Source organism: Dromiciops gliroides, chromosome 5 (genome assembly GCF_019393635.1).
Source record: "Dromiciops gliroides isolate mDroGli1 chromosome 5, mDroGli1.pri, whole genome shotgun sequence".
In the NCBI taxonomy this organism is placed as follows: domain Eukaryota; kingdom Metazoa; phylum Chordata; class Mammalia; order Microbiotheria; family Microbiotheriidae; genus Dromiciops; species Dromiciops gliroides.
In genome coordinates this window covers 19,383,372-19,408,795 of record NC_057865.1, presented here as the reverse complement: position 1 = coordinate 19,408,795, position 25,424 = coordinate 19,383,372, and the positions used below count along the sequence as shown (strand labels likewise).

At 42.9% G+C, this 25,424-nt stretch overlaps 1 protein-coding gene across 1 annotated transcript in view; it reads right to left on the bottom strand.

Moving 5' to 3' along the window:
- The window catches only part of CHN2 (chimerin 2), a 295,322-nt gene extending 292,353 nt beyond the window's left edge, over positions 1-2,969 (bottom strand). Inside the window, exon 1 of the mRNA XM_043966788.1 lies at positions 2,708-2,969. Within this exon, the coding sequence (XP_043822723.1) occupies positions 2,708-2,759 (52 nt within the window). The 5' untranslated portion in view covers positions 2,760-2,969. The remainder of the gene's footprint in view (positions 1-2,707) is intronic.
- Between the last annotated feature and the right edge of the window lie 22,455 nt (positions 2,970-25,424).

Genomic DNA, 25,424 nt, shown 5'->3' with positions numbered 1-25,424 from the left:
TAGGCCCAGCCTTTTCCTGATCCCTCTTCTGCTAGTTCCTTCCCCTCTAAAATAGCTTTGTATCAAATTTTTATCTATTTTGGAAGGGTGTGTGTGTGTGTGTGTGTGTGTGTGTGTGTGTATACTTGAATATTGTCTCCCAGGCATATAAACTCCTCAAGGACAGGGACTGCTTTCTCTTTTGTTTTTTGTACTCCCAGTGCCTAGCAAGGTGCCTTGCATATAGTAGGTGCTTAATAATGCTTATCGATCAATTGGGCTTTCTTCTCAAACTGAAACAAAATGGCATTTGTAATTCACATTATTAGCAAGAAAAACATCGGGCCACTGCCTGTCCCAAAGGACAGATCAGTTTCTGATGGGAAGTCCTCTGAGGCCTGACACGACTCCTGGCTTCTCTTTGTGCTGTGGACTCCAAGGTGGTTAACCCAAATGAACTTCAGAGTGAGCCTGGGCAGCCTAGGAAATGCTAAAAATATGCTTTAATTCTCCCCGAGTTCTCAGAAGTAAAACCACACACAGCCAACAAGTTGTTGCTTTCAATAAGATAAGACTTGAGGGCCCCAGTGGATACTGGCATTAGAGACTTGTTATGGATCATGACCTTAATAACACCATGCATTTTATTAGTTAACCATGGAGAAGGAGGACTTTCCCATCAGTAAACTAGCCCAAAAGGATGAGATGCTTTCAAAATCCTCAACTGTTCACACATGACAGAGTGACTAGAGTGCGATTTATCCTGCTTCTCATGACTTACTTTGTGACACTTCTACAGATAAAGCTCACTTCCTGACTGCAAAGGTGGTTTTTTTTAATGACTTCAATTTTTTTCCTAATGCCCCTCCCCACCCACCCACCCACCCCCGAAAAAAAAAAAAAACAACCAAAAATCGACAACAGAGAAAGCTATAACTTGGGTACGACAATGTGAGCTGTGTCCCACCAAGCAGAGAGGGTTTTTTCTTCCCAGGAACCATTGTCCTCATGCTTCCTGGTCTTCAACCAGATGGGGCTGGCTAGTACAACAGCTTCTGTTTTCTTTGCCAAAGGCTCTTTGGCCAGGGCCACCAAGTCAGTTGCTCCTAGGCTTCCATTACCCTGACCACCTTCCGCCACCCTCCGGCTCCTATTGGAAATTCAGCTGCGGAGGAGGGCAACTGAGGGCAACCTACCCAGTAAATGTAGCAATTCTAGACAGATTAGTTGGTAGAGACCTTGGGGACAACCTGATCCCCATTTTACAGAAGAGGAAACTGAGGTCCAAAGAGATAATTCACCCAAGGTCACACAGGATTAGAACTCAGGTCCTCTGACCACACTACACTAACTATATTACATATTTTCATTCATAATAGTATATTATATAATATTCCATGTATAATGTTATATATGTATATGTGTATATATACAGCTATATATTTCCTGGTTGAGAGGCTGATATAGTGACTTCCCATTAGCAGGAAATTTTACACGGCCAATGCCCATAGTCCTCCCCACCTCCTGTTTGGTTAGGGAATTAAATAGTGTGATTTTGGAATGTATATTGTGACACCCTCTGCTGGAGAAGCAAACCTGCCGGAGGAAATCTGCCAGCCACCCCTCACACCACCAGCACCACCCTCACTGGATCTGCCCCTTGGCCGAATTTCCTAGCTAGGGCTCTGACAATCGGGCTAGATCGCTCACATCCATACACTCAGTAGCTCCATTAAGACCAGCGCTGTCCCTGTGTGCCAGTCTCCTCTGATCTTCCATCCCCTGGAACCCTGAATCACTTTGGCATTTGTCATTAAAGTTTTCAACGACCTGAGAGGGATTCTTGTCCTCGGCGGATCAAGCTGATTAGAAAACTGTCATGCACAGAAAGCAGCGGACCCGCCTCTATCGATTGCTACTCCGCTCGCCTGATCAATTTTTTTTCTCTTCTAGGAAAGCTGCTGACCAACCCCCGAGCAGCGGCAAGCCTGTGTTCAGGTACTCACTTAAGGCAGGTAAAAGTGTGCATGGGAGCTCTCCAAAGAAGACCTACAATCGTGAAACACACACACACACACACACACACACACACACACACACCACTTGTAAAACAGCAAAGAGTGAGCAGCTTGCTCGCCTTTAAGCTGTTTAGCACAAGAAAGAGATAACACCCCCCCCCCATTCTTTCTGCTTAAGACCTGCCCCGCGCACGCACAAGTCTCTTCTTAACAGTCTACACTGTGCTAATTTCTGAAACAAACAAAGAAATGTAGTAGGCGCAGAAAGGGGGTTCGCTCTCCTTTGGCTTGGGAATCGGGCAGCCAGAGCAGCCGGAAAGATTGGGGAGCTTGGCATCCCCGGCCGACCTCCCTCGGAGGCATCAGCCCCGAGCCAGCTGGGTGGGGAAAGTCCGAGTCCCCTCCGCTCTCCAGGACTTGGCGTCTTAGGACCCCAGGCGAGGTTCGCTTCGCTGCCCAGGGACGCTCCCGCTTCCTTTCCCACGTCTGCCCGGGGCAGACAGATCGAGCGATGGCTCGGCTCTGGGAAATAAGCAGCCGCCTCCCCCCCAAACAAGTGGCACGTCTGCGAAAAGGCAGGCGGGCACTGCTCCAGGTACATCGGCGCCCACAGCCGAGGACCAGGACCAAGATTCTTCCGGGCGAGGGATGGGGAAAGGGGCACTGAGGCCAGCCGGCCACCACGCACGGACGGATGGAAACTCACTCACCCGAGGAAACCGAGGAGCCAGACAAACTGGAGTTGCTGGACGCTGCCATCATCCCCCGCTCGATTTCCCCCTTCGTCGCCCCTCCTTAGGTTCTGGTCCAGATGTGGCTGCTGCTGCTGCCGCTGCTGCCGCCGTCCTGGCGCTGCTGCTGCTGCTGGCGCTGCTGCTGCCGCCGCTGCCCCCAGCCCATGGCAAAGTCCTGGGGACGCAGAGCGCGGAGCGGCCGCCTCCTCCCAGCCTTCCTCGCCAGCGCCGCGTTCCACTCCCCCCTCCCCCCCTCCCCCCTCCCCCCCCCCCCCGGGACGGGGCTGCACTTCCTGCTCCGCCAGATGACGCGCGTCCAACGCCGCTATTTAAGTGCGCTTTCCTCCCCTCGCAGCTCCGCTTCGCGCGGCTCTGGGCGGCCCGCGGGAGGTGCCAGCGGAGCCGAGCGGAGCCGAGCAGAGCGGGAGAGCGAGGCGGGCGGGCAGCTCAGCCCGGGCTCCGTGGCTCCTTGTCCTGCGGCCGCCGCGGCGGTTCCAGCCCCGGCTCGGCTCCAGTTTCTCCAGAGACGGGTCCCAAGCTCGGGTGGTAGCCGAGCCCCTGCGCCTCCGCTGCCCCGGTGCCAGCCTCCCCGGCCGCTCTGGGGCAGCCCCAGCAGAAGGAGGTGACACTCACACACACACACACACACACACACACACACACACACACACACACACGCACACGACACACCCGGACAGACAGACAGAACGGCAGCGCAGCCCCCTCCCCTCGTCCCGCCTCCTCCACTCCATGCGCCCACACAAAGGAACGGGAAGGCGCGGCGGCGGCGGCAGCGGCGATGCCAGGCGGCTGCTCGCTGGACAACTCTCCCGGTTGCAGCCCAAGAAGGCGCGGGCTTGAGAAAGGCGGCTGGGCCCGAAGGAACCGAGCTGGGAGTGAGCCCATCGGCCCAAGCCCTACTACCCCAGCCCCTCTCGGGGACCCAGAGCAGACCAGCGCGAGTGCTGCTAGCTGTCTGGTGTCCAGGTGGGTCCGACGTCCCTAAGGGAGGCTCCACCTGGACAGGGGGCCGGGGGCCGGCAGGTCGAGCGGGCACAATCCTGCCCGTGGTTCCTTGCCCAACTAAAGGCTGGCTCCACGCGCCACGGCCGCCCGGGTCTCAGCCCTGGGTTGAAAGGGCGGGCAGAGCGCGGCTTCCCCAGGTCAGTCAGACCCAGTACAACGCCCCAAACGGGGCTCCACGCCCGGCCACCTGCGCCCCCACCCCAAATCCCGGGGCTCTCTTTGGGTCAAGCCGGCGCGAGCCCGGCTCTGATCTAGCCCGATGTTCTAAAATGGGCTCTTTACCTTTGTGCTGGCTATGTATCCCTTGGACTGGCGAGACTCGGGAACGCCTTTTCAGAACCATGATTTTAAATGCACAAAATAAAATAAATAAGACTACAAAGGAGGTCAGTTATGTAGAAACACACCGACCATATACACATAGCCCGAGTTAAAACAGGAGGTTTAAAGGGAGGCGCTAATAGCAGTAGAGCCACAGCCACCCGAACCAGGGGTTCGGGGCCAGACCCAAATCAGACGGGCGCAAGGACCAGCGCCGCTTCCCTGCCTCCCATCTGGTCCAACATTCTAAACCGCGCTTTTTAGATCCCAGAACCCATTCAGGGTCGGGCAGCCGAGAGCACTACAGCCTGTGGATCTGATCTGGGGCTATGCTCTGAGGAGAAGCTTCCAGGAGCCGGGCCGCCACTGAAGCCTTCTGCCTGGGGAAAGAGGAGCCGAGGGAGGCACGACCCCTGGAGGCAGATAGCAAAGCAGAAAGGAGCCCGGAGGCTTTCTGCTGTGGGATCTGGGTCCTGACCCTCCACTCCCACCCCCACCCCCGACCCTGTCCCCGACTGTCCTTGGGCTTGACGGGCTGCGCAGACCCTCCCAGCGCAACCTCTCCTGGTGGCCACCCTGGCCGAAGAGCCCCAGCCTGGGACAGTCCTCCCACCCTAGCTGTGCCCGGGAGCCCTTGGGAGGTTGGATTTCTAAGAAGCAAGAGAGATTTGAAACATCATGAACCAAACAAAGCCCAGACGTCTAAACGAACTGGAGGTGGCAGGCGGGGGCTTTCCAGCAGAGCCTTAAATAAACCCTCTCGCCAAGTAAGATTTAGCAGCAGGCCAGTGGGTGTCCTTGCAGGTTGGGAAACTGCTGAGGTGTGAGAGAGAACTCCACCTAAAGATAAGGCTGCGCCATTCCGCTGTATTTAAAACGAAATCAATTTCACTGGCAGGAATATCACGCAGGCTCTAAAAACCCAAACCTATTTCATGCTCCCAGCAGGGCAACCTGTTCATTTAGTCCTAAAGCCGAGGCAAAACTGTGAAATGTGAACAGAAATTGTTAGATCAAAGGAAAAGTAAACATTAAAGGGATGGATGTGGTCTTGTTAGATGCCCAAATGGAAAGTGGTACTCTGGGCTAGTGCCATTTTTTAAAAACACAGTTAAAGGGACACAGTCAATTTATAAATTATCTGGAGACGTATGAACACCAAGCAAACCCTGGCAGGTTCCAAGATCTGTCAGCGCCTCACAGACTGTGTGTGCATAATAAATGCTAAATAATTGCAGCCTGCTTCTCTCTCTCTCTTTTATAAGGCTGATTTAAGCTAAATCTTGTCTGTCTGTGTGTATGTGTTTAATTTCACACTAGTTCTGATTTAACAACTGGGCTTGAAATTGGAATCCAGCTGGGTATGTGGTTAGGTCATCTGTTTCAGATGGGCAGCTGGTATAATAGAGCATTGTATTTAGGGTGAAAACTGAGGCAGCTGGGTGGCACTGTGGATGGATAGATAGAGTTTGGGCCTGGAGTCAGGAGGACCTAAGTTCAAATCCAGTCTCGGACACTTCCTAGCTGTGTGACTCTGGGCAAGTCACTTAACCCTGTTTGCCTCAGTTTCCTCATCTGTAAAATGAGTAGGAGAAGAACCACTCCAGTATCTTTGCCAAGAAAACCCTAAATGGGGCCATGAAATAGAGTCCAAACTGAGTCGCTGGGGTAGCACAAAGGATAGAAAGCTAGGCCCAGAGTGAGAAAGCCCTGAATTCAAATCCCTCCTCAGTCACCTCTCAGGTGACAACCTCCCAGAGTCAGTTTCCTCATCCCTGAAATGGGGGTGGGGGGGAATAATGGCACCTACTTTACAAGTATGCCTATTATTAGAAGAACTGGGTTCATCATCCTAGGTTAAATCTGACCTTGGGAAAGTCATTCACATCCCTGGAGGAAATTGAGCTTTCCTCATCTGCAAAATGAAGGGGTTCATTCCTTTTGGTAGAAAGATGAATTATCCATGTGGGATGTTGTATGCCATTAGTCAACAAGTACTTTGTTTCTGTTGTATTGTATATATTTTTATTTTGTTAAACATTTCCCAATTATGTTTATTTTTAAATTTAACATTGATTAATTTTTAAACTTAACATTCATTTTTTAAAAAATCTGTTCCAAATTTTCCCCCTCCGTCGAACCCCTTCCCCCACTGATTGAGAAGGCAAGCAATAGGATACCCATTGTATACTTGAAATTCAACAACTACTTATTATACCCTGTTCTAAGCATTAAGGATAAGAAGAAAGACAAAAACATCCCTGCTTACATCTAATGGGGAATCCAGGTCCTTCTCCAGTCTTCCTGATGTCTATCTTACCACTAGACCCAGATGGGTCTGGAGAATAGTGAGGTTGGTGACCTTGCACAGCCCTCCCTCACTTAAATCCAATCCACTGAAAGTCATGACGTCATATCGATGTTGTGGTCCTCTTCAGAAACCAAGGACAAACAACAACAGTCTAATGGGTAAGATAACAAACAGGTAAACAAATTTACAAACAAGATGGTCATCTCCAAGGGAAGGCACAAACACTAAGGGTTACATACACTGGCAGATTTCGTCATTGTGTTGGTTTCATTTTCTTAACAGCTTTGTTGAGAGGAAGAACTGTTATTGGAGAGGGATGGACATGGAGTCTACAATAATCTCATTGGTGGAGAGAGATCTCACTGAGGATTTTCCTGTACAACACGGATAAGTAACTCTTCAGCTACTTAGAGTATTTGAGGTTGCCAGGGATGCTGAGAAGTTCAGTCATTTAACTTTGGTCAAATATAGCCAGAATGTGTTAGGACTTGAACTCAGGTCATTCTGGTTCTGTGATTCTATGGCCTATTTTCCACCCACACATCCTTTCTGTCTTGAAAAATGTTAGTAAGGTATTTAAAAGCATCAATCAAATATTTAAACATAATACTAGCCCAATACTTCAATGGGTCTATGATCTCATCAGTGTATTCCCTCCAACAACACAGATTATACCTATACATACTCATCCACACCCACCCATCCTATGACACTCTCTTCTCTAGTGAGTTCTCTTATAAGGGGATGCACAGCAACCCACCCAAAAAACCCTTCGGCAATTCTTTCTTGAATTATTGAGGGTACCAAAGTCACATATGAGGTGACGACTGGTCATTCCTGCCTCTTGAAAGCTGATCAGTCATCTTTTCTTCATATATGGTATCTCTTATTCTGTTTCTTTTGAATAATTACTTTAATGTTGTAGCCTGCTCACATCTATCACATATCTTTCCACTGACCTATGATGGTCATCCATGTTTTCTTTCTTTCTTTCCTTTTCTTTTTTATTTTTGCGGGGCAATGAGGGTTAAGTGACTTGTCCAGGGTCACACAGCTAGTAGGTGTCAAGTACCTGAGGCTGGATTTGAACTCAGGTCCTCCTGAATCCAGGGCCAGTGCTTCATCCACTGTGCCACCTAGCTGCCCTTGTTTTCATTTTTTTTTTTTGTAGATTGCAATTTTCCATATCTCATAGCCAACCCCCATTGGAGGAATATTGGTATCTTAAAAAAAAGTGGGATTTCTTTTAGGGAGAAGTTTGTTTTAGTTAAAATAAAATTTCCATTTCCTAAAATATACACCTGGGAAAAACTAAGTGTACAAAGAATGGCTATGCTCCAATCTCCAATATGCAATTGATTAGACAGCCCATCGAGTTCATTGATCAGTATGTTTGTTTGTATTTTATAATATATTTGATTTATGTATTTTAAATATGTATATGTAAAAGCTTTTAAAGCTTAAACTTGTACTAAGACTTTTGGGACATCTTATAGGTACATATGAATGTATAAATATATTTACATGTATCTGGAACACTGAAGACATTGCTTAACACTACTGCAAAGTATATGTGTGTATATGCTTATATACATATGTGTACATATATACATGTGTATGTGTTAATATATTGATATATAATAGTGTGTATATATACACAATGTAATATATGAGTTTTTTAATCCTGTCTGACATTTGTTGTATGACCATAAACAAGTTATGTAAACTCTCTGAGCCTAAGTTTCTTCATCAACAAAATGTGGATTATAGAATCTAGTACCCACTTCTATAAGACTCATGAAAATGGAGAGAGAGAGAAATAGATAGGTAGGTAGATAGATAGATAATAGATGATGGATGGATGTAAATGATAGACACAGATGGATGGATGGATGGATGGGTAGATAGATAGATAGATAGATATAGATAGATAGATAGATAGATAGATAGATAGATAGATAGATAGATAGATAGATAGATAGATAGATAGATAGATGTGAATACTAGAGATTTTATTATTCCTATTTTGAAGATGAAGAAAGTGAGGCTCAGAAAGTTTACATAACGTGTCTTTGGTCACACTGCAAATGTCAGAGGCAGAATTTAAAACTAATTCTCTCCTAGTTTCTAAGTGCAATGCCTCCCCCCCCCACCCATACTACCTTTAAGAAGACAAGGTCAAGGAAAAGGGGGTGGTCCTCAAAATCAATCAACAGATTTTTATTAAATACTATGTGCCTAGCACATAGATGGGACAGCTAGGTGGTACAGTGAATAGAATGCCAGGACTGGAATCAGGAAGACCAAATTTAAATCTGTCCTCAGACACTTGCTAACTGTGGGACTTTGGGCAAATCACTCAACCTCCGTTTGCCTTACTCCACCGGAGAAGGCAATGACAAACCACTCCAATATCTTTGCCAAGAAAACCCCATGGACAGTATGGTCCATGGGGTCCCGAAGAGTTGGACAGGACTGACCAACAGCAATGTGCCTGGCAGCTTGATGAAGTAGTTAGAAAGCCAACACAAAAGCCAGGCATACTTGGGTTCAATTTCTGCCCTCTGACCCAGATTGGCTGTGTGCCAATTGCTCAGGGCAAGTCCCTGAGCCTTTCAGTATTCCAGGTAGCCAATGCATTGGCAGAGAAAGTTTCCTCACCTGGAAGTTCCCTATTCAAATGAAATCCTGGGTCTCATTTCTATCCTTCTTATGTTTCAGGTACTGTGCCAGACAAGATGAAACAGCCCCTGCCCTCAAGGGGCTCACATGCTATTGGGAGAAACAATGTAAACGTACATAAGTATCTATAGAAGACCCACGGAGCTGACACAAAGTAACCTCAGAAAAAGAAAGCACTCACAGGTGGGGACACCAAGAAAGGCCGGCCTCCAGAAGTTGTCGATTGAGTTGAGTTATTGAATCCTGCCTCAGATGCTGGATAGCAAGTCACAACTACACTCAACTTTCATTTCATCTGTAAAGTGGATACAATAATGGTAGCCACCTAAAAGGATCCATGTGAGGGTATGAAGAAAATAGCATGTAAATGGTACCGCTCCTCCTCCTCCTCCTCCTCCTCCTCCTCCTCCTCCTCCGTATTATCATTTCCTGGGAAGTCAGCTTCTTCCTGAGGGAGCACCTCTGTCCATCAGGTAACAGGAGGCACTGAGGTATAGAAGGATCCCAGGCCCCTCTTTTTCTATGACTAGAAAAGATTAAAAGGGTAAAGAAGACAAACTTAACCTTGGTGCATGTTTTGAGAATGGGGGTGGGGGGGGCGTGGATAATGAGGATTTCTGTACTTGTCCCTCTTCAACTAGAACATTGACACCACTTGCTATTTTACCTCCTGTAACTGGCTCTCCACGGGACCGGTTTTCCTGTTTATTTTGATTTATAATTATTTTGAATGTTAAGAGCAAAAGTTGAAAACATGAGGGAGAAAATGTCAATCCAGAGGTGGGGTTAGTGCCCTTTCAAGGGAGAGAGAATCCTATACTTTATGTTCATTCTTTTTTTTTTTTTTTTTTTTGGTGAGGCAGTTGGGGTTAAGTGACTTGCCCAGGGTCACACAGCTAGTAAGTGTTAAGTGTCTGAGGCTGGATTTGAACTCAGGTCCTCCTGACTCCAGGGCCGGTGCTCTATCCACTGCGCCACCTAGCTGCCCCTTACCATCAGTTTTTAATGGAGAGGGAAATCCTATACCTTATGCTGATCAGGTTACCTTTAAATTCTCAACATTCACCTATCCTTTCCTAGATAATATTTTTCTTTGTTCTTTAATTTCAAGTTCTATCATCCTCCCCCCACCCCACCCTCATTTCTCAAGGAGAGATCACTACCTACACTAGATTAGAGCAGTGATTCTAAAGAGAGAGTAATTGAATCCAAAAATAAGACAGTCCCTTGCCTCTAAAGTAGGGTGGAGGTAAGGTGATAAAGAAAGGATGGGACAACCAGCAGCAGCCACAGTAAAGAGCAGCCTGGGCTGCAAATATATTCATGCAGGCAGGGCCACCCACGAATTATGGGTCTAGGGTCTAGAACCCCTTGAACTTCAGAAACAGCCACCCTGGGGTAGAGGGAATAAGTAAGGGCTGTCTGTACCCAGCAAAATTCTTATTTCAATAGTAGCTATTGTGGGGACCCCCTAGTGGTAAAGGCAAGCCTAGCTAGACACACAAGTAGTTATGGAAAGACCTTTCACCAAGATCATGTTTTTTTCTCCCTTTTTGGTGAGTTTTTGTATGGCTGATTTGCTCTTGTTGCAAATGATCTTTTTTTTTTTTTGCTTTTGTTTTTTTTGTTTTGGTTGTTTTGGGGTTTCTTTAGTGAGGCAATTGGGGTTAAGTGACTTGCCCAGGTTCACACAGCTAGTAAGTGTTAAATGTCTGAGGCCGGATTTGAACTCAGGTCCTCCTGACTCCAGGGCTGCTGCTTTATCCACTGAGCCACCTAGCTGCCCTGCCCCCCGATCTTTTATTTTTTATTGATTTATGCTATATTGTTAATTTCTGACTTTTGAATCTATTTTGATGATTCATATGCTACCTTCTACCTGAGGCCTGCCCTGACCTCAGGTGCTAGTGCTTTCCCCTTCCCCCTTAAAAATTACTTCAGATTTACTTTACAGATGTTTTCTGTTTACTTGCCTATGCATAAGTTTTCTCCCCCTGAAGAACATAGATTCCTTCAGGAAAAAGGGAAATTTCATTTTGTCTTTATAGTCCCAACATCTAGCTCAAAACTAACACCTGAAAAAATGCTCTAAGTTACTGATCCTTGTTCTAAACCATCACTGAAATGTTTTCAATCGCTAAAAATACTGACATATGTGAGAAATGCCTTATGTCCACTAATATTTAGAGAATGCAATTAAAGCAATTTTTGAGTTTCTACCTCATTTCCATCAAATTAACAAAGAGGAAGATGGCAAATGTTGGAGGGGCTGAAGGGAAAACAGGGACAATAGTGTACTGTTGGTGGAGCTGTGAACCGTTTTAGCCATTCTGGAGGGAGATCTGGAATAGTGCCCCCAATGTTACTCAACTCTGCATACCCTTTGACCCAGTTAAGCACCACTAGGGCCAATAGCCTGAGGAAAGGACCGATATGTACAAGCATATGTGTATGGTAGCCAAACATTGGAAAAATAAAGAGTTGTCCTCCTCTTGTATGTGTGTATAATGGAAGAGTCTTGTGCCATAAGAAATGACCAAGTAGACAGTTTTAGAGGGAATTGGGAAGACCTCTGTGAACTGACACAGAATAAAGTGAACAGAACTAGGGAAACAAAGAATACAATGATAATAATATCAATGAGAAATACAACTCTGAAAGACTAAATCCCGGATCAATACAATGATAAATAGCAAATCCAAAAGAAGGAAGCTGAAACAGGGCATTCAACACCCTGCAGAAAGGTAATGAATTTAAAATGCCATAATGGCCAATATTGAAATATGTTTTGGGAGACCATGCATCTATGTATTAAGGACTTTCATTTTAAAATTTTTTTTCAATGGGGGCAGGGCAACAGTTAGAGAGACAGATTAAAAAATGTTAAGAGGAATTGAGTTTGAATTGCATGTGACATTCTTGAGAGAGTCACTGAGTGTGATTCGTGACATGGTTTGGAGGACTTTTAGAGAAGATATAAAAATAATAGAGATAAAAATGTGGATTTGAAATTATTATTTTGGCAAAGATTAAAGTTTTCACTTTTGAAAAAATAGCTCATTACATCAATTAATAGTTACTTATGGATTGACTGATTGGTTGATATTTAAGTATTAAGTAATTAAGTAAAGTATTAATATTCAAATATTGGTTGGATGGCTTAATCATGATGACTAATTTTTCCTGCTTATTCTCATGTATTTAATAGTATTGAGCAATTCAGAATGGTTTTTTCTTCCACAAATTCTAAGATGCGATTTGTTTGATCTTATTCTTCCCACAGACCAGCATCTCATTGTACTATTGCTTTACTATTGTCATAAAGTGCTATTATTATATTTTTTATAGGTTTTTATATATCCTTGTTCTTGTCTCTTGTATAGATTTTCATTGTTATCTATGTCTTGCCTGATGTATAATTATCAATGTTTATTAAAATGAAGCCATTATCACTTTAATACCTGATGTGGCATCATGGTGCCCAGGAAATTGTATTACATTTAAAGTCAAAAGACCTTGGTTCCAATCCTAGTTGTAACATCATCTGCATGATGTTAGATAAAGCTGCTCCAGGCCTCAGTTTCCTCATTTGTAAAGTGAAGTGGTTATATTGGATGACTTCTAAGGTCTTTTTTACCTAAAAATCTGAGATGCTATGGGTCTTTAAAAAAATGAATATGTTCCCCAATTCCATTTTGTACTGTTTTCCATACAAGGTGATTTTGAGCAAGTTCCCCTTTCTAGGATTCTCTTTTCCAAAGTGCAAGAGAATTGGATTTGATGATCCTTAAGGGCCTTTTGACAGCTGGGTGGCACCATAGTGCATAGAGCACCAGGCCAGGCATTCAGATCTGGCCTCAGACACTTACTAGTTATGTGACCCTGGGCAAGTCACTCAACTGTGTTGGCCTCAGTTTCCCCATCTGTAAAATTTGATGGAGAAGCAAATGGCAAACCACTAAAGTATCTCTGCCAAGAAAACCACAAACAGAGTCAAGAAGAGTCAGACACAACTGATACAACCAAAGAATATCAAGGTCCTTCCAGGATCCTCCGTGTCTCCTATGAATCCTCTCCTCTCATTGTTGTGCCAGGAATTTGGTGATAAATTGGAGCATTTTTTCCCTAGATGAATTGGCCCCAGAACATTTGTAGGCTCTGATCCAGATCCTGGTGGCACAGTGAATGGAGTGTTGGTCTTGGAGTCAGGGAACCTGACTGCCTCTTCTGGTACTTCATGAATTGCGTGATGGTGAGCAAGCTTCACTCAGTTCCTCTCTTTGTAAAATGGGAGCAAGAGTAATACCTGTTCTACCTCCATCACCAAGTTTCTGTGAGGAAGGTACTTTCCATACTTCAAAGTGCCATGGAATTAGAAGGTTTTGTTATCAGTTATATCCAGGCACACACAGAATCAACACATACTAGTCTCAGAGTTCTTGAATTATGGATTCCCAAATAATAAAAAGAGTACTGGGATTTTTTGATGAAAAAAAGAGAAGAAATTAGGCCATTCTCATAATGAACAATTCTCATGTGTAATAAACATACAAAATTTTTGTAGGAAATATTTGAAAAGGGAAAAAAAATCTAGCATCAAAATTTTCTCATACGATTCTGTGGAGCATTATTGGGAGACCCTGAATTAGAGTTAAAGGGAGCTGCCTTCTTGATCCAAGTGAGATTCAAAAATGACCTTGAATGTTAGTCTAATGGTCACCTCAAGGTCTCTAGTGCTCCCCTGCTCCATTCACTTTGCTTTCCAGTAAACATGTTCTCAGAAAAGACCCTTGATATGCTCATTCACACTGAAGTATGAGTAACCTATCAGAGTAAACTAGTTACTTGTCTCAAGGGGATACTTGTAAGTCAGTGGGGTCAAAGGCTGAAGGCAAAGGAAAGAATGTATACTGATGGAATTTCTGGATTGAACTATGCAGGTTGGAAAGATACTTCAGGGGGATAAGGGTTGTCCTATAAATATTCTCCCTAGGCAATTATGGATGTCTTGCCCACAATTTCAACCTATCAGCTCAGAGTTTCAGCAGATTCTGTGCACTGAGATTTCTATGATGAAAGATTGTGGGCTTGGTTTTCAATTTTTACTTTGTAGCAAGGTGGAAAGGAGACAAGGTGGAAAGGAGATCCTTTTTCCATTATGGAAGGTGAATAGTGGGGTAAGAGGAGTCTGGAAATAGACTTGTCAGAAATAGTTTTCATATATATATGAATATATATTCACTTTCACTTGCATATACATAAAATAGTTTTTCAAACAAAGATTTGGTCTTAAAAAGTGTGGCACTCTTTCTACAAAACTTGTTTTATTTTTCTGCTTCTTTTTTTCTTTTCTGAATAGAATTTTATTTTCCAAAATATATTTAAAAACCAATTTTGACATCAATTTTTTAAAGCTTTGTGTTCCAACTTCTCTTCCTCCCTCCCTTCCCACCCCCAACCCACAAGAACTTAGGCAATTAAAAATAAGTTTTATATGAGTAGTCATGGAAAACATTCCCATATTAGCTAGGTTGTGAGAGAAAACAGTCAAAAAACAAAACTTCAGATTAAGGAATTGTCAAAAACAAAACAAAAAATTTAAAAATTTGTTTCCATCTGCTTTCAGATACTATCAGTTCTTTCTCCATAGATGGACTGCAATTTTTATAAGTCCTTCAGGGTTTTATTGGATCATTGCCTTACTGAAAATAACCCTGTGCTTCCCAGCAGATCATCTTACACTATTGCTGTTATTTTGTATACAGTACATTTCACTCTGCTTCAGTTCATGTAGGTCTTTCCAGGTTTTTCTGATAGTATCCTTTTCATCATAACCTGTATATATTACCTTAAACCTGACAAGGAATTTTCTTCATATTAGCCCAGCAAAGTAGGTACTTTATGTTTTGCCATTATAATCAATCATCATAACTATTTCACTCCATCCTATTCCCTTCCAATGATATTTACTCTATTTTCTATCTTCTTTCAACCTATTCCTCCTCAAAAGTGTTTTACTTCTGACTGTCCCCTCCCCCGCTCTGCACACTCTTTTTTCACCCTTCCCTCCTTATCCTCTTCTCCTCCTACTTTCTTATAGGGTTAAATAGATTATTCCTCCCAATTGGGTGTGAATGTTATTCTCTCCTTGATCCCACTCTGATGAGATTAAGGTCTTTGGGCTACTTCTGTGTTCTAAATTTTTCTTCCTCCCTCCCTCCTCAACCCTCCCTATGAAATCAAGCAATTCAATATGTCATACTTGTGCAGCAATGCAGAACATCTTCACCTTACTCGAAAGTGTTTTGCTTTTTACTGCTCTCTCCCCCAATATGCCCTTCAATCTTTCCCCTCTTCTCCCCCTGCCCTTATCTCCCTCCCCTCCCTCAGGGCAAAAATATATCACTATATCTACTTTAGTATGTATGTTATTCCCTCTTTGAGCCAATTCTGATGATATTAAGGTTCACTCACTCCCCCATTCCTTCCTCCTCTTCCCCTCCCCTCTATAAGCATTTTTCTTGTTTCCTTCATGTGAACTACCTCTCCCCAGACTATCTCTCCCCTTCCTCTTCACCAGTCTATTCCTCCTACACCTTAACCCTATTTTAAAGATGTCATCATGGATTAGCTAGGTGGCACAGTGGACAAAGCACCAGCCCTGGACCCAGGTGGCCCCAAGCCCAAATCCAGTCCCAGACACAAGACACCCCACCCTGTTTTCCTCAAAAAGAACAAAACATAAATGCTTTACAGATATCATCCCTTCATATTCAGTTCAGACCTGTGTCTTCTGTGAATTCCTTACTGAGAAAGTTCTTATGAATTCAAAGTATTATCTTCCCATGTAGGAATGTAAACAGTTTGATCTTCTAATATCCCTCATGAAGTCCTTTTCCTGTTTACCTTTTTATGCTTCTCCAGGGTCTTGTATTTGAAAGTCAAAATTTTCTATCAGTTCTGGTCTTTTCATTACAAATGCCTGAACGTCCTTTTTTACCACTGAAGTCTCACTTTTTCCTCTGAAAGAGTATACTCGATTTTTCTGGGTAATGATTCTTGGCTGTTAGTACCAGTTCTTTTGTCCTCTGGAATATCATATTCCATGCTCTCTGGTCCTTTAATGTAGATGCTGCTAGTCCCGTTTTTAGCCTTATTGTAGCTCCATAGTATTTGAATTCCTTTTTTCTAGCTGCTTGCAGTATTTTCTCCTTGACCTGGGAGCTTTGGAATTTGGCTATGATATTCCTGGAGGTTTTCTTTTTGGGATCTCTTTCAGGAGGTGATCAGTAGATTCTTTCAATTTCTATTTTGCCTTCTGCTTCTAGAATATCAGGGCAATTTCCCCATACAATCTCTTGGAGGATGGTTTCTAAGTTCTTATTTTGATCATGGTTTTCAGGTAGTCTAATGATTGTCAAATTATCTCTCCTGGATCTGTTTTCCAGATCAGCTGTTTTTCCAAGGAGATATTTCATATCACCCTCTATTTTTTTATTCAGTTGGATTTGCTTTACTGTGTCTTGATTTCTCACAAGGTCACTAGCTTACATTTGTTCAATCCTAATTCTTAAGCAATTGTTTTCTTGAGGGAGCTTTTCTATTTGTTTTCCCATTTGGCTTTTCAAACTGTTGACTTTTTCTCATGACTTTCCTTTATTGCTCTTATTTCTCTTTCTATTATTTCATCCATCTCTCTAAATCTTCCTTCTATCTCTCCTACTTTCTCTTCAAAGTCCCTTTTGAGTGGTTCCATGGCCTGAGACCAATTCATATTTTTCTTGGAAGTTTTGAATGTTGGAGCTATTATTATCTTCTTCTGAGGGTGTATTGTGGTCTACCTTTCCCCCAAAGCATTTTTCGATGGTCTGGTGCTTTCTCTGCTTACTCATCTTGGCCGGCTATTTCTTGGCTTTTAACTTCTTCTTAAAGTGTAGTGCTGCTTCCAGGACACACTGTTCGAGGTACAGCATGGCCCAGGGGGTTATTGGGCTTCTTCTCAGTCTGCCTGGCCTGTGAGTAACCACAGCCGCTTTCTCTTTGACCCAGAAAACTTCAAAACTTATTAAGTATAACAATTGGGTTCTCAGGGTGCTGCTACTGCCTTGGGTTCTAGGGACAACCCTAGAGTCTATATTCCACACAGGAAATACAAGAAGAGACAAAAACCCCACAAAAAAAAAAAACAGTCCCTGCACTCAAGGAGCTTACAACTAATTCCAAGTCCAATGCTTTATCTACTATGTGATGAACTTGTCCTTCATACTTTTTAGTGACTCTTCACTTTTGGGTTATCCTTTTCCTTGTTTCATTGTTACCTGCTGCCATTTAGAAATATTTTGCTCTCTTATTCAAACACCAGTTTTCCCTTTGGACCCAGGAAAATGCTTTCAGTGGCCCCATCCTCAACACAGCCCTCTTAGTAGTTTCCATCCCCCAGATGACAGATGAATTTAGCAACCCTATACTGAGGCTCAGTATATGTTGAGATTTATAGTGTCAGGAATAAAGCTAGCTTTCATAATGCTAAGTATATGGTTACATAAATGGCATAATTTGAAAGACTGGGACACCCCCCAATAATCTCTTCTAAACCTTCCTACACTCCCAGCTTCCTAAGTCTTTAATTAGAGTTTTATTTTTTTGGCTTAAGTCCAAAAGAAGCTTCATCCCAAGGTAAAATGAAAATACCCTCAAGTAACAATGATAATAATGATAACAATGACAGCAAAAGCAATGACTATTCATACTTCTATGGAATTTTAAGGTTGATTAAGGGTTTACTTCAGTTCAAAACCTATGAGGTAGATTGGACAAATGCCTCTGATTTTTAAAAAATCACTATTATATATACCTCAAGTACTGTGTCTTCTAGTGGTAGGTACTCAAGAAAACAGAAGCAGCTCTCCAACCAGACTATTGCTGGGCCTTCTTTGAAGAGCTTATAAGCAAACATGAATAACAATCACCTAAATAAGAAGATAGGAGCCCACCACAGATGTCAGTGGAAACGAGGGATCTTTCAAAGTAACAAGGTTAAATTAAATAAGGTGAAAATTGATGTAGTAAAAATCATAAATCATTTATACCCAGGTATGAAAGAGTTTTTTCCAAAACCAAGTTTTGATAGGGGGAGAAGAGAGAGAATCAAGATATTATTCATGGGCAGAAGGAAGAAGGCTTCCCACTGAGGTAGAAGGATAGTGTCAGGAATAGAGACAAACTAAGGATCTGGGTTCAAATTCTGGATTTTCTACTTTGTACTTGTGTGACCTTCACCTTGATTTGGTGACCTATAAGCCTAGCATACAGAATATAAGCCTGGGGTACAGGACCTTAAAATTTTTTTTATAATTGAATTTCAATGTACTTGACTTCTTTTATAATACTATATATTTTATTAATTTAAAAACATTCTTCTGAGAATGTGTACAGAAGGTCTTACCAGGCTACTAAAGGAGTCTAAGGCACAAATATGGTCAAGAACCCCTGCTCTAAGGTAATTTTTGAACCCTGAATCTATGATCCTCCCCATGACACTGTGATTATTAATTATTTTGCCAAGGCATATGTTTTACAGGATCTAGGTAAGGAAAAGAATCCTCAGCACACCCCATTAATACACACATCTGTTATTGGGGTTCCAGAGTTCTGAGTTATCTAATGTTAAACATTGGATGGGCAGAAGTTGTTAATTACCACTGAAAATAATGTTTTTCATATTTGAGTATATTCTGATCTTTTTAAAAGTCTTTCTTGAATTACACAAAAGGTTGCTCCAATTTATGAATAAAAAGGAAAAGGCAAATGACTCCAAGATTTTGCCTAATGTCCAGAAAATTGACAAAGATGACAAAAGACGGAAATAGTCAATGTCAGAGAGGCTGTGGGAAGACAGGCTCATAGAAACACAATTGCTGGAGCCTTCCATTGGTCCCCCATTCTGGAGAGTAACTTGGACTTAGGCTTTTAAGAAAGTGATGTAAAAGTTCTCTACCTTTGACCCAGAGATCCTATAGTTAGGCCTTTATCTTAAGGTCAAAAAGAGAGAGAGATTCCATATTCAGTCAAGTAAGCACAGTAGCAATTTGTGTCTGGGTGACCAACTGGAAACAAAGAAGATGCCCATCAGCTAGAGAATGGTTTAAATAAACTGTGGTATATGAAAGTAATGGAATATGACTGTTCTTCAAGAAAAGCTGAATATAGAGAAGCCTGGGAAGGCTTCTGTGACCTGAAGTAAATGGAAGTTTGCAGAAGGAAAATAATACTGTCTACACAATGACCATAATATTGTAAAAAAAAAAAAAAAAGAACAAACATGAAATGACAATACCTAACATTTACATATCTCTTTAGGGTTTTGAGTCAGCAAAGCACTTTACAAATATTATCTCATTTAATATTCATAATAACCCCAGAGTCATCCCATTTTACAGGTGAGAAAATTGACACATACAGCCACTAAAGGACTTGTCCAGAATCACAAAGCTAATAAGTGTCTGAGGCTGTATTCCATCTCTGTTCTATACTGACTCCAGGTCCAGAATTGTATGACCCTGCTGATTCTGAATGCTATGTGATCAGAATGACCAAACTAGGGCCCTAAAAAGTTTTAAGAAAAATACACCTCCCTCCCTTCTTTGCAGAAGTGGAGAAGCATGGGTGTGGAATATTGGGATCAGCTTCTGTTGATGTTAATTGGTTTTGCTAAACTGCTAGCCCCCACCTGCTTTCTTCTCTGTTCTTGGTCCCTGCATAGAAGAGGAGAGATGTGTTCTTAGAAGTGAAGATGATATGAAAACAAAAGACACTGCTCAAACTCCCAGAAGAAAAGTATCCTTCTCAGTGGCTGGTCCTATCTATGCTTTCCCTGCAGTTCCCCACCCAACAGGGCATCTGTCAGAAAAGCACATGTTTCTCTACAAATCTACTCTATCATTTCTCAATCAGAAAGGAGATTAGAAAAGGGATTTTCAGCTCAGATGGAGTAGGAGCACATTATTTATACTAGAAAAAAAAATCCTTCACACCACAAAAATGCTTTGAAAAAAACTCACCTTCTTTTGAGTTCTAAAATATACAGAAACTAAAATGGTTGTTCGGGTAGGAAAAAGCTTCTTTCTTAGTTAATGTTCTCCCTACACTTTCACCTCTGGGATATTGATCACAACCCAGGGGCCCCTCACAAGAAAACTCATTTAGGCTCTCTCCCTAGCTCTCTCACCCTCTCTCTCTTGGCCTGGGATGCTGGAGGAGACAGCCACACGCCTCCCCCTCTCTCTTCTCTATCCTAGGTAGTGTAGGGCTTCTGAACTTTCAGAGCCATGTGCTCTCTCTCTTTACTAACATTTAATATGCTTTAATAAATGCTTAATGCCAATAAAGAAAGAAAACTCATTTGGTTTATTCTTTTATCCCCTAGGACTTACCCTCTCCAAAATCTCTATATAACTGGCATTTCCCCAGGGCTGGGACTGAAAATGTAGCAGATGTGCTTATTCTCAGCTACATCAATTTTGGTGTCATTAGATGCTACCACTTTAAGGGATTAAGCCTATCTTTAATCTCTCCTCTCCTCTCCTCTCCTCTCCTCTCCTCTCCTCTCCTCTCCTCTCCTCTCCTCTCCTCTCCTCTCCTCTCCTCTCCTCTCCTCTCCTCTCCTCTCCTCTCCTCTCCTCTCCTCTCCTCTCCTCTCCTCTCCTCTCCTCTCCTCTCCTCTCCTCTCCTCTCCTCTCCTCTCCTCTCCTCTCCTCTTCTCCCAAGAAACCTTTCAGGGACAGCATGAAGTGTTTCATCCCCCTACCTCCAACTCCTCCCCCTCACCAAGGGCAGAGGCAGATCTAGGTGCTCAGGGATGTGGTGCTATGAATAGAGTGGTGGGTTTGAAGTCACACAATCTGGGTTCAAGTACTGACTGCTTCTTATTACATGTGACTTTGGCCAAGTCTTTTAAACTCTCTTCTCCTGCAAAAGAAGAGGAGGCGGGGATAGGGTAGGAGTAGATGGGGAGTGAAGTTGAAGCATGGCCTGGTATCTAGACCAGCTAGATTGAGGGGGTGGGGGTGGATGGGTATTCAGGGAAGACGAACACCCCTGGTGTGAGGGCTGCTGAGCCCTTTTCAGGGCTACTTTCCACCTTTGGTGTCCACCCTTCCCCTGAATCTCACCTGTAGCTCCAAGAAGTGATAGCATGAACATTGGCCACACCTTGGTAAACTGTCTTGGTTGATGAGTTAAACCAGGTTGAAGGTGACTAACAGGCCCCAAGTCTGTCGGTGAGTTAGCAGGGAAGAAGGCATGCCTCTGAAGTGGGAGGATAGTGCCTGCTCCAAATATGTGACAACTTCCCTGGCATGAGAGCGGCTGAGGCAGGCGCTGTGGAGCTCTTAGAGAGTAATCAGACATCATCGAAGGTGACAAAGTCATCCCCTGCATCCCATGCCATCACCAGTCATCCTGATTTTCATCTTGCCACTGGATATGGATGACTCTGCAAGAAAGAGTGAGGTCGATGACTTTGTGCTACTCTGCCTTACTTAAATCCACTTCATGCACAAGTCAAAATATCCCCCTGTGATGTCATGGGTCCTTTTAAAAAAAAATGGATGAACAAAAAGACATTGAGTCACCAATCAACTGGGTTGGACCTTAGGGTGGGAGCTCTGATGATGAGTGAATTAACCTCTCTAGGGACTAGGGATTAGCCTCTGGAAGGCCTGACCATGAAAATGCAGGGTCTTAGGTAGGAGGAGTCAGGCCATTAGAGGCAGGCAGGTATTGAGGTCACCTGGATAGATAGCTGAGTGGCTAGAAAGGATGGGAAGGTGACATCAGGTGAAGGCAGTATTTAAAAAACATACACACATAACAATCCTTAAGTGCATTGATAGGGTGATATAGCCAACAGGGGAAAGGGGAATGAAATCCCAGAATATAATGAAAATAAATTAAATGGTTACATATTGATGTGGGGGGTGGATTTAATTGATCAAATTGATCATGAGGCGTCCCAAAGAATTACAAAATGCAGTGACTTAGTTTCCCTTGGGAAAAGGAGACACCTATCTCCTTTGGGTGATTCTCCCCATGGTCAGCACAGTATTTCAATAAAACTTTGGGAAACTGATGTCACTGAGGGTCATAGTAAATTCTTGGGGATGCCTTCACAATCAATACGATATCAATTTAATTCCCACCCCCCACATCAATATGACATTGTGCTTGATGCTAGCCAGCAATGCTTGCAAACCAAAATGTCCCCTGTCTTCAGTGATTAAAAAATCTCATTGTAGATTTTTTAAAAATTAGTTACTCATAGCTGTATGAGTTTGAAAGTAAAGCATATTTGAATTTATTAACAATAATATACCAATAAAGGATAGACCAGGAGTCTCCCATGGTTTCAGGCCACGTGGCAGAGAAAGCAGGGAGAGAGCTTCAGCATGCATTTAGCAGAGCAGAAGAAAAGCACCTCTCGAGAGACCAGAATGTGGTCCTCAAGGAAGACCTAAGAGAGTTCCGAAGACCTGCCGGACCTACACTGTCCTCAGAGTCTGGTCTCAGTGTCTACCAAAGATTTTTTATCCTCTTTTGATACAGACAGGTCATTCTACTTTGATCAAAGCTAATTGGTTAACATCATTCAATTCTATTGGTTGACATGATTTGAGGGTAGTCTAAATTAAATAAATTCTATGGATTACATCAGGGAAAAGAATGCAAAGGACCCCCACTGAAGCTGCTCAAGGCAAAGTCTAGCTGCTGTTTGATCCTGTCAGTCCTTCACTGAGCTGGGCAAAAGAGTCTATCTCCATTTCTTTTGTTCTCTTGATTTTGTCTCAAGTAATATTTGCTGAAGTTTCTCAAGAACCAGGCTTTCTGAAGTGGAGGGGAGAAAGCACTGAGAAACTGATGCCTGAGTTCCCCAAGAAATCCATTATTAATAATTATTTTCTCACAGATATTAAGATACAAGTAACTTTCCACCATGGACCCCAACAGGGCCTCCTCTTCCTCAGACACCCCATCACCACTTTACGGCAGCCAGCCGAATTACATGCCCATAATTGTGACTTCATTAATTAGAAGATAGTCAGATGATTGATGAGTGTTATTTATCAAATTGCAAAACAGTTAATGACTCTTTTTAATCTTCAGGGTACAAAGTGCTGAAAGAACTGGGCAAGAGCTGTCTCAAATCCCCTCTAGTCCACTTCCAAATTTCCCAGTTCTCTATCTCCCATCATCCATTGCTAATTCCTTCCTTGTCTAGAAAAGGGAGTTTATTTAGGATGATTTATATAACGATTTACAAGATTTTTATTTTCACAGACAAGGCATGTATTTTAAAACCCTCTGGGCACATGTTGGTGTTTTAGGGTATTTTCTGCCAAATTAAGACATAAATAAGGGGCTAATAAACTTAAAAAAAAATAAGAACCCACCACCTTAGAGATGTTTTACAAGGGCAGGAGGACCAATAATATATGAATTGGGAGAAGTGAAAAATTTGCCTAATTAATTAAGGGATATCTTCATTCTCAGTGGTGTTTCCTTAATCCCTTACAGGGAAGAAAAATAACAGGCAAAGGGGAAAAAAAAGCAAAATAAACTGGGGGGGATCAAGTAAATCACTCCCACAGTGATGAAAGTAAGCTTAAAAGTTCACTAAAGGGGGAGGAGGGATACGAAAATCCAATGACCCAAATTGTAATGCAGAAGTTAAGTTGATCAGGATAACAAGGAATCCCAGCACCCCACTAATCTGGGGGGTGGGGAAGATCCTAACCTACCCTCCATCCTGAACAGCAACATTATAACAACAACAACACTAAAAACAACTTGTAAGAAGCATTCAAGGCTCATCCATTTTTCTTCTTGTACTTCCAACTCTGTAGGATAAAATTGAGTGAGTTTTCTAATATGTGCAATACATACACCAGATCCCTGGGACACATTCCTTTTAATGAGATGACAGGCTCCATTTTTCATCTGTTTCAGTTGTCACAGACACCCCCCTTAACTAGCCTCCCCCCTCCCCCTCTCCCCCCCCAGGAATGGCTAAGTCATGAAAGAGTTGGCATTAATGTGTTCTTTTATGTTTGCAGTGGGCATTGGGGGCATCATCTCATTTGATTTGCAGAATCCTGTGAAGTGGATGGGGGTACAATCATAAAAGATCATCAATACAACAATCACACAATAATCAAAGATAGCATTTCTACACTGCTTTAAAGCTTACAAAGGGCTTTCTATAAATTCTCATCTAATCTCACAAGAATCCTATTGTTATCCCCACTGTACAGATGAAGAAACTGAAAGTCAGAGAGAGCCTTCTTCAGAGTCACAGACTTAGGAATTATTGAATATGGAGCCATTGCTTGGTGGGGGGAATATCCAGATATGCCACAGAAATCATGACACTGAACTCCTGTGGACATCCCACACTGGCCACAATTATGACCAGAGGGGAGGACAACACAGAACTTTTTGTTTGTTTCTTTTTTGGGGGGGGTTGTGTGGTATTCAGGGTTAAGTGATTTGCCCAGGGTCACACAGCTAGTAAGTGTTAAGTGTCTGAGGCTGGATTTGAACTCAGGTACTCCTGACTCCAGGGCCGGTGCTCTATCCACTGTGCCACCTAGCTGCCCCAACACAGAACTTTTAACACTACAGGTACCATTGCTCTCAGCTCATTCCAGGTCACCTGACCCTTCTGTCTGCATTCCTCTAATGTAGGTTGGTCTGCTCAATGGTTCACCAGCATTATGTCCTTTCTCTCACTCTCCCAAATAGTCTTTCCAGCTGATGACCCTTGTGGAGGCACCACTGGCATCTAACTTCATCCAGTTTGGGAAACAGGCCAATGTCAGAGAAACCACACTAGCCGGCATTGTAGTCTTAGGACTGCTGCTTTCTACCTGTGACCTTGGACAAGTCAGTGTGCCTCAGTTTCCTCTTTAGTAAAATGAGAGTCTAGGAGAAGGTGACCTTTAAATGCCTTCCAATTTCAAACCTGTGATTCTATGATCATGTTCTGGAGAGAAGATTTTGGTAAAAATCTAGAATAATCCTAACATTTTAAGTTAAAGTTGGCCTAAAATGAAGTTTGGCTTCTGCAAATAGCATGGGAAAAAATACTGAATTCAGAATGGTTCAGACACTTGGATATGGCCTTCTATGCCTGCTGTATTCTGTGATGTGATTTGGTTTGCAGCAAGTTTTTTTTTAATTTAATGATGTGAGTCCCTTCAGTTCTGTCTGTCTCAGAGTTTTTCTCCCCTATATCCCTGCTAAATAAACAGGGCTAAGAGTCTTTGAATATAAGACCACACACAGTAGGCACTTAGT